The 10,014-nt window shown below is 41.0% G+C and overlaps 1 protein-coding gene across 1 annotated transcript; it reads left to right on the top strand.

Annotated features, from left to right (window-relative positions):
- The first annotated feature begins 1,903 nt into the window (after positions 1-1,903).
- Positions 1,904-10,014, top strand: LOC129694173 (very low-density lipoprotein receptor-like). Its single transcript, XM_055630893.1, has 7 exons — positions 1,904-1,912; positions 4,749-5,217; positions 5,786-5,902; positions 5,986-6,102; positions 8,175-8,294; positions 8,405-8,530; positions 9,497-10,014. Exons 1-7 carry the CDS (start codon positions 1,904-1,906, stop codon positions 9,670-9,672), a joined length of 1,134 nt encoding a protein of 377 aa, XP_055486868.1. The 3' UTR covers positions 9,673-10,014.

Genomic DNA, 10,014 nt, shown 5'->3' with positions numbered 1-10,014 from the left:
CATATCCCCTGACTCCGCTATCTTTAAGAGCCCTATCTAGTTCTCTCTTGAACGTATCCAGAGAACCAGCCTCCACTGCCCTCTGAGGCAGAGAATTCCACAGAGAAGCAGGTAGACGGGTCCATTGGCTCGCTGAGGCCACGCCAACCATTCACACTAGTTCTATGTTATCCCACTTTTGTATCCACTCCCGATTCATTAGGGGGCAATTTACAGAGGCCAATTAATCTACAAATCCGCAGGTGTTTGGGATGTGGGTAGAAATCAGAGTGCCCAGAGGAAACTGATGTGGTCACAGGGAGAACATGCAAACTCCACACAGACAGCAGCTGAGGTCAGGATCGAACTTGGGTATCTGGCACTGAGGAAGCAGCTCTGCCAGCTGTGCCACTGTGCTGGCAGCGTACTGGGTATTGGTGAAGCCACAGCTGCAATACTATGCACAGTTTTGGTCCTCTTAGCAAAAAAAAATCGATACAGCATTGAAATTTCCAAAGAAAATTTACTTGGCTAATGGGATGTGAAGATGTCCTATCAAGTGAAGCCATGACAGTTGGGACTGTATTCCTTAGAGTTTAGACACATGAGACATTACCTTATTCAAATATTTAAGATCGAAAGAGAGCTTGACAGGGTAGATTGTTGGGATGTCTTCACAAGTATGAACAAGAGGACATACAGTAGTTACACAACAAGAGGTCGGTCAATTAAAACCGAGGCACATAGAAATTTCTTCCCACAGAGGATTGTGAATCTCCAGAAACCTGTCCCCAGAGGGCAGTGGTGTCAAAGCTTTGGATATATTTAAGGTGGAGATGGATAAATATTTTAAGATCAAGGAATTAATCTTATAGCCTGTAGACTATAGGGAACTGGCATCGAGGAAAAGTTGAAGCCAGCCTAGATTACCAATGATCATATTGAATGACAGGGCAGGCTTGAGGGTGTAAGTGTCCCTACTCCAGTTCCTTTTATCTGATGTGTTCTGTGACTTTGGTAAACTATCCCTCAATATTCTCAGTATCTCAGCGGTATTTAACATTCCATCTCTCTTCAATCTGTTAACTTGGTTGCATTATCCTCGTTCAGTTCCATTCGCATCTGACCAGGCACAGCCAAAGACGACAATGAGTTTATTCACCACCTCTGCTTTGTTACCTCTGGAGTTTCCCAAGTGTCTATCCTTGGCCACCACATCCCTAATACGATTTAAAGCACATCGATTTCCACACATATGCAGATGATGCCTAGTTTTACCTAATCATAACTTATCTTGGTTCCACAGCACATTCTGCACTGCCACATTGGTTATCTGACTGAATTTTCTCCAACCAGATAGGAGGAAGATTGAAACCTTTGTGATAATAATGACCATATTTATAATTGTGATTTGAGAATGACCAGAATATTGGGTTTCAGAAACCACTTTCATAACTACCTATCACTTAACAAACCTTTTTGATTTTAAATACGTCAGCCACAAGTAAACGAGATCGTTTACGTCAATAGTGCAAATTTATAAGATGGTAACAAGATTCAAAAGGTATATATATTTAAATATAGAAATGGTATCTCCATTCAATCTTACATTTCCAGTTATCTTCGCAAATCAATATATCGACAGGGCGGGTTCCGGTATAATTAGTTAGCAAATCGGAATTTGAGGCGCACAACGACCAATGAGTGGTTGTGAGGAGCAAAATAAAGCTATTAAATGGGACGCTTGCGCTTAGCTGCGGGCTTGGCCTTGGAGTGGGAATGCGGAATCGGAGGCTGACTTGGTGTATGACACCCTCCAGTTGGGACCCCAGGTTTTGGATTCCTGCTTCAGGTGAAAGCAGTGACATGGTTCCCTTTCGGTTGATGATATTACTGTTAGCAGCTTGTTCCTGTGAGTTCGCGCATGCAAATGGTAAGAGATGTGCCGTTTATTTTCTAACGTGTAGCAGCGTAAGTGTAATGGAAAGTAGTTTGCGAAGTATCGAGGAGAGAGGGGACAATGTATCCTAATAAATAACGCGAGCAGTTGTATTTAAACAAGTGAATACCATTTGCACCAAATCAGTCTACGATTTTGCGTCCCGTTCCGAGCACAAGTGTCACATTTAATCTTTTTTTTTAGAATATTGGATTGCAGTATTTCCTTGCAATAAAGGAGCTATACGTGCCATACACCTTCTATGTACATGTGGCGCTCATGATAACTATGCACTCGGCTTATAGACAATATAATTTGCCTTTTTTTTCCCAAAGTAAAAAGTTCCAAACTCTCAATTTCGGCGAGTCAACCCAGTATTTGACTGTCCAACAAACGGGTCTAACCAAAATGTATAATCTAATGAACATGCCAGTTGATATTGTATCGTTTCTTCCTTGATAAAATATACCAAGTCTGTGCTGTTTGCTGTTTGCTTCAATCTAAACCAACTCCTGAAATTCCTCAAATTGGTTTGTTCTTTGCTGAAAGAGGGAGCAAAATGCTGGGTGAAAAGCAGGTTGCTGGAAAGCAATGACTGTAATGTTTAGCCTTCCTTCTGATGTGAAGTGGAGTAGCAGGGTTCTTGTATGGAAGCAGTTAACTAAGGCAGGAAGAAAGTTGGAGTCATGATTTAAAAAAAAAAGGTAAGCTTATCTAATTGACTCAGAAGTATGATAGCCATGTAAATGGTTGCAGGATTAGGCCTCCTGACCCATTGATCATATTCTACCCTTCATCAAGAAAGTGATTGATCGATCTTAATCCCTTCAATTTGCTCCCTTTATAATATTTAGAAATCTATTGATTTGTTTTAAATGCGATTGCCAGTTAAATCTCCAAAGGCTCATACTCTGAGGGAGAAATGTTTCCTTGCATCTCCTGTGACTGCTTGGTTCTAAATGACTCTGCCTGGAGCTTTTTTTCCATGCATCCAGCCACCTGACCCCTGTGAGAGTTTAGTTTCATTATGAACTCCTTCCATTCCTTTATATCTGAGAATATACAGGCTTAGTCAAATTGTTTAAATCTCATGAGCGAACTTGTTGTACCCGAGACCAATCATTGCTACACCAATGTGTATGTGTATGTGGCAAATAAACTTGACTTGACCACATTTAAGGCAACTATGTTTATTTTGGGATAATTGGAACCTGCTTCATTGTGTTCTCTCTAATGCTCTGTTATTACTGTACACTCAAATCCCATCATAAAGGCCATGATATAATTTGCCTTTCCACTGCTTATTTTGTTGTGACATGTGCAATGGCTCTTATTCCCTTTGAGTATTAACATTATCCAATCTTTCCCCACTTGTCTGGTCTGATAATGTTCTGTAAGCAGCGAAATCCATTTGAACTTTAATTCTCATCATCATTGTTTACTTTTGGAAAGGGTGAAGATTGTTGCTAATTACTTCCATCTCAATGGGGGTATTCTGTGGCATGTAATTTGGTTATGTCTCTTATTCTGGGGGGTGACACTTGCCAGGTTGAAATGCACTGCTGTTCTGGATCTGTACAATGCATTCAATTCTAATGGAGATGTGGTACCAAATATTGTAGCTATGTTGATAAGATGTGATAGGCAGGTTGATGTCTCTTTTGCTAATTCCAACGGTTGTGCAAGGCCTCTGGCTGTTTGGATAATTTAATGGAATTATTGCTTTCCATCTATCTATCTATTATTATATAAAAATCTGTGGCTGCAGTCTGCCGTCTGTCCGGCTGCCGTTCTGCCTTTTGATTCGTTGACGGCTGCTCCTTCCTATCAGCTTCCAACACACTTCAAAACAAAGTTGCAAGACAGGAACACTCTGAACTTTTCACTACTGCAGCAGGCAGGGGAGGTGCAATTTAATTTTTTTTTTAATCCACTGCTGAGGGAGGCAGGGGAGTGCTCGAATCTTACATTTGGGAACGGCTTCAGTTCCGTTGGAGGAGACGGGTGCATGGTGGAATATTGGGTTGGGGGATCACACCACGGGGGAGCAGACCCACGGGTCTGTGGTCTAGTTATATATAAAACTGGGTGGCTGGGGATCCGGCTGCCATTTTGATTTGTTGACGGCTGCTCCTTCCTATCAGCTTCCAACACACTTCAAAACAAAGTTGCAAGACAGGAACACTCTGAACCTTTCACTGCTGCAGCAGGCAGGGGGAGGTGCAATTGGAATGTTTTTTAAATCCACTGCTGAGGGAGGCAGGGGAGTGCTGGAATCTTACATTTGGGAACGGCTTCAGTTCCGTTGGAGGAGACGGGTGCATGGTGGAATATTGGGTTGGGGGAGCAGACCCAACGGGTCTGCAATTGGTCTAGTTCTACTATAAATGCAAAGATTTATCCAATATAGCTGTTGTGATACTAGAGATGTCAAAGGTGAAAGTTGTAAATCTCGAGCTATTGATTCCAAATAGTGATAAATACTTGCATTTTGTATGTGTTTTGTAAATATCTGACTGTATATTGTTGGTTAAATGACTCGTTGGATACAAAGACAAGGTAGGTAGATGGGCTTGAGGTACTAGGTTAGCTGGGTTTTTTTAAACCACGGTGCTAAGCAAGGGCCAAATTAACTACCAAGTTCTTGATTTAAAAATGATCTGTTTTCACTTGCTTATGGCTGTCTTCAGACACTTGGCAACAATTCACTGGATTCACTTTTTTAATCCCTTTCTTGAAATTGTCACAGAATATCATTGTGTATTGAACAGGTGGTGGTACATCATATCATGGTCATATAAGAAGCTTGCATATTATATTCAAATGAAAGTTCAGAAGCTATTCTAGATTATTTGATTTAAAGGCATCAAGTAGAAGTGCTAGTTATAATCAATCAAATGGTTTATATTTTAATGGTTCTTTTTCAGGAGACCTGGTTTGTCATCCGGATGAGTTTACTTGCTCCAGTGGGAGATGCGTTTCAAAAACATTTGTCTGCAATGGTGCTGATGAATGTGGTGATGGAAGTGATGAAGGTGGCTGTGTTGCACATTCTTGTACCTCACATGAGTTTTTGTGCAATAGTTCAGAATGTATCCCCCTGAACTGGATGTGTGATGCACATGCTGATTGTGCTGACCGATCGGATGAATCTCCAGTCAACTGTGGCCATGTTCTCACATCAGTTGTGACGTGTCCCCCCAATGAGTTCCCCTGTGGTTCTGGTGAATGCACTTATCATCTCTGGGTCTGTGATGGTGATAATGACTGCGAAGATGGAAGTGATGAAGCCAATTGTTGTAAGTACACTTGATCCCTTTATATTTGATTAAAGATTGTAACTTTTGTTCTCGGAGCAGTGAGCCAGTCTACAAATGTACAGTGGAACAATTGAATTTGATAGACACAAGGAACTGCAGATGATGGAATCTTCAGTAAAACACAGTGTTTGAGTAACCCTGTGTGTCAGGTAGCATATGTACTGGATATGGATAGGTGATGTTTTGGGTTAGGACTGCAAATTGCCTATCCATGTCTTCCAGTGATACCGTCTAACTTGCTGAGTTACTCCAGCACTTATTCCTATTTGAAATTTACAAAATGGTAATATTAATGGTTCTGTAGTGAACAGCATGGTGAGGAGTACAGTTATCTTCTACTTTACTAAAGTTACTGAACCTATTCAAGAATTGCCTCTTCCAAAACAAAATGTATTTTGCCAAGTCGTTTCAATGAATGCCAAGCCATTCGGACCAGAGGTTCCTTAGTTTTGACTTAACAAGATATCGTCAAATAGTAACGCTCTAAGTGGATCTTGTCATTATGGTATCTGTTTCTTGAACTTTGAATTTTAACTTTCATTTTCAGCACTTCCGAACTGTAAACCTGATTATTTCAAATGTGGTGGCAGTTGTATTCCTGAAAGCAAGAAATGTGACGGTTTTAAGGATTGCACCGATGGTAGTGATGAATTTGACTGCAAGAGTAAGTATTGCTGTTTCTTTCATAGCTAATCTTGTAATTTCGTACTTCAACTTTTTTTAAACTATTCTTCCTCCCAGTTCCAGACTGCACTGGGCCTTTTGATTTCCGATGCCGAAGTGGAGAATGCATAAATGTCACCAAATTGTGTAACCAGATACAAGATTGCAAGGACAGGAGTGACGAACCTCTTGAAAAATGCAGTAAGTAACTTTGACTATAACGGAGATTCCTGAATTTAAGAAATTACAGTAAAATTCCAATATCTTGAGAATGGAATAGATTACTTAGAAACATAGAAACATAGAAATTAGGTGCAGGAGTAGGCCATTCGAGCCTGCACCGCCATTCAATATGATCATGGCTGATCATCCAACTCAGTATCCCATACCTGCCTTCTCTCCATACCCTCTGATCCCCTTAGCCACAAGGGCCACATCTAACTCCCTCTTAAATATAGCCAATGACCTGGCCTCGACTACCCTAAATCAACAAACTTGCTGCTTGTTGATTTACCGCAAACTCATTTGGAAAATTAACATTTTCTTTGTCCGCACATTGTCAAATTTCCTCTTCAAACCATTCTGCAATTGGCTCCAATGATACTAAACTGATAATTTTGTTTTTCTTATTTAAGAAACCTAATATAAACTTCAATTTGGTTGCTTTAGCAATATATGATTTTATAGTCTTATTTTTAATTATTAACCAGTTATTCTACTTTAAAGTTATTCTCAATTTTATTGTGAATCCTCATTACAAACAGCTTGAATGTATTTGGGATCAAAAATAAACTCAATAAATGCCGAGATAGTGTTTGAATAATTATAGTATGTTTAAGAAAGAACTGCAGATGCTGGAAAAATTGAAGGTAGACAAAAATGCTGAGAAACTCAGCGGGTGAGGCAGCATCTATGGAGCGAAGGAATTCGTTTGGGGGGGGGAGCGGGAAGAAGAAAGGAAGATGCGGAGGCAGTGGGCTGTGGGAGAGCTGGGATGGGGATGGAGGGAGATAGCAAGGACTACCTGAAATTGGAGAAGTCAATGTTCATACCGCTGAGGTGTAAACTACCCAAGCAAAATATGAGGTGCTGCTCCTCCAATTTGTGGTGGGACTCACTCTGGCCATGGAGGAGGCCCAGGACAGATAGGTCTGATTTGGAAAGGGAGGGGGAGTTGAAGTGCTGAGCCACCGGGAGATTAGGTTGGTTAATGCGAACTGTTCGGCGGTGTTGGGCGAAGCAATCGCCAAGCCTGCGCTTGGTCTCACTGATGTAGAGCAGTTAACACCTAGAGTCGCAGATGCAGATGCAATAGATGAGGTTGGAAAGACTGCTTAGGTCCTTGGATGGAGTCAAGGGAGAAGGTAAATCGACAAGTGTAGCATTTTCTGCGGTTGCAAGGGCAAGTACCAGGGGATGGGGTGGTTTGGGAGAGAAGGGACAAATTGACCAGGGAGTTACGGAGGGCACGGTCTCTGCGGAAAGCAGAAAGGAGAGGAGATGGGAAGATGTGGCCAGTGGTGGGATCCAGTTGGAGGTGGAGAAAATGTCGGAGGATTATCTGTTGTATGTGACGGCTGGTAGGATGGAAAGTGAAGACAAGGGGGACTCTTGACTTTGTTACGAGTGGGGGGGGGGGGGGGGGGTTGGGGGGAGTGAGAGCAGAGCTGCAGGATATGGAAGAGACCCTGGTGGGAGTCTCAGCTATAGTCGAAGAGGGGAACCCCCCTTCCCTAAAGAATGAGGACATCTCTGATTCCCTGGTTTGGAACTATAGTCGAAGAGGGGAATTATATTATAGTATAATTATAGCATAACATTTAAGACCTAGACTATACATTTAAACTTGAATGTATTTACTATAACTTGAAATTATTTTACTTGTGGTATTGCACCTTGCATCAATGATTCTAATGAAATGTAGATGACTGATACCAACTCTAATTTTAAGACTGTAAGAAATGGGACGGAGATGCCACGTTGACCCCTTTGCTTGCTCTGTGATTTAATAAAAATAGTAGCTTATCTTTGTTTTCTGCTAATTGATCCTGGCCTAGATCCCTAGATTTCTTCAGTCCTGAAATGAATTTGCATGTCCCAATAGTTGGCTCGGTCTACTTAATGTCAAAGATTCACTAATCTAATGATGAAAATGTTCTTGGCTGACTCCAGGTTTCAATAACTTTCAGTATGCAGAAGGCTGGCTTTGTCAACAATAACTTTCAACTTTATTTCAAAACTTTGTTCTAATAGTTCTGCTTATTTATTTCCAGACTTAAATGAATGCTTGGTGGGCAATGGTGGCTGTTCTTACATCTGCAGAGATCTTCCCATTGGTTATGAATGTGAATGTCCAGCTGGCTTTGAACTGGTTGATGGAAAATCCTGTGCAGGCAAGTTGGTTTGATCCTCGTCTTTGAAACTGGCTTGCTAGTAAACATTTGATCAACCAGCATGTGCAGTGCCTTATATCTAGAAAATGTCTACAATTTCTTCCTTGTAGATATTGATGAATGTCAGAATCTAGAGACTTGCGATCAAATCTGCTTTAACTTGAAGGGCAGCTTTAAATGCGATTGCCATGAAGGATATCACCTGGATCTACTCAGTGGGGTTTGCAAAGCTCTAGGCAAGTACAATGTTAAATGGCCAGTTACGTGACTGTACAATGCAGATGACTGATAACCAACTCTAATTTTGAGACTAAGAATGGGAGGGAGATACCACGCTGACCCCTGTGTTTCCACTGCCATTTAATTAAATAATAGCACATTTTTGCTTTCTGCTACTTTATTCTAGTCTAGATCTTGGCCTCTTCGGCCTGGATCCACCTCAGCGCAGAGGGAGTACAAGGAAGGAAGAGACAGAGACAAAGACTTTCGCCTCCATCACAGTGAGGAGGTGCTTGGTGAACTCACTGTGATGGATGTTAATTTGTGTTTATTGTATGTTTTGTTATTTATTATTATTGCGTATGACTGCAGGCAACAACATTTCATTCAGACCGAAAGGTCTGAACGACAATAAAGGAATCTAATCTAATCTAACCCTAGATTTCTTCAATCCTGAAATGAACCACTTCCTGATGTTGATCATAATCTCCTTTGTCTTGCTAACATTAAGGGAAATGTTGTTGGCTTGGCATCGGGTTACAAGGTTGTCAATCTCCTTCATGTACACCATCTCATTATTATTTTATATCCAGCCCGCTATTGTGGTGACATCTGCAAATTTGTAAATTTGAGTTGGATACGTATTTGGCTGCACAGTTGTGGGCATATAAGGAGTTAAGAATGGGACTGAGAATGCAAGGCATTTTGCTTTTCCACAGACAATGGAGAAAATTCCATTTTCCAATTTGTATCTTTATTTTTGAAGCCATTTTGTAACAATTCTATTCCATTGGCCTCTGCTCCACTTCCAATTTGAGGAAACTATTTTGGAATTCCTAATGTTAGTTTGACTGGAGTTCGTGGTAGGCCATGGAAGAATGAGAAGGATTCATTAGGAACGTTGTTCTCTTCAGAAAATGAAGAGCCTTCTGTGTTTAATCTATTACTAGTCTTAAGAGTTTTTTTTTTGTTATCCAAATCAGGTGATGAGCCGAGTGTGATGTTTGTAAATTGCCATGATATCAGGAAAATCGGATTGCATCACTTGGAATACACTCGGGTGGTTGACCAGTTGAGAAATGCTTTAGCACTTGATGTTGACATTGGAACTGGGAAAATCTTCTGGGCTGACTTGGTACATCAGGCAATATTCAGGTAAGACTTCGGTGGGTGGGGGGGAGAGAGTAAATATCACTTGGTTTAAACAGCAATCTAATTTTATTACTTTGTAGTTCCAGTCGTGTAGTATAAGTGTAGGCAGTCCTCCTGATGCGTGAACATGCCTGGGTGTGGTGAAGCTGGACAAGACTTTTGGAACAGCACAATTCTAAACATTTGCTACCTTTCATAAAACTTTTGTAAAATATTGCAAATATGTAAACGAGAACCTACAAAACTAGGATTATATAAATGTGCCTATTATTAGCCCAGGCTCTGTGGATACAACTCTACCTGGTGGTAGCTCTCGATCTGTACATCATTGGATCCTTTGCAAACTGCC

The sequence above is a fragment of the Leucoraja erinacea genome, chromosome 3 (genome assembly GCF_028641065.1).
Source record: "Leucoraja erinacea ecotype New England chromosome 3, Leri_hhj_1, whole genome shotgun sequence".
Taxonomy (NCBI): Eukaryota; Metazoa; Chordata; class Chondrichthyes; order Rajiformes; family Rajidae; genus Leucoraja; species Leucoraja erinaceus.
The sequence above is the reverse complement of the archived record's forward strand: the minus strand, read 5'-3'. Positions and strand labels throughout refer to the sequence as shown.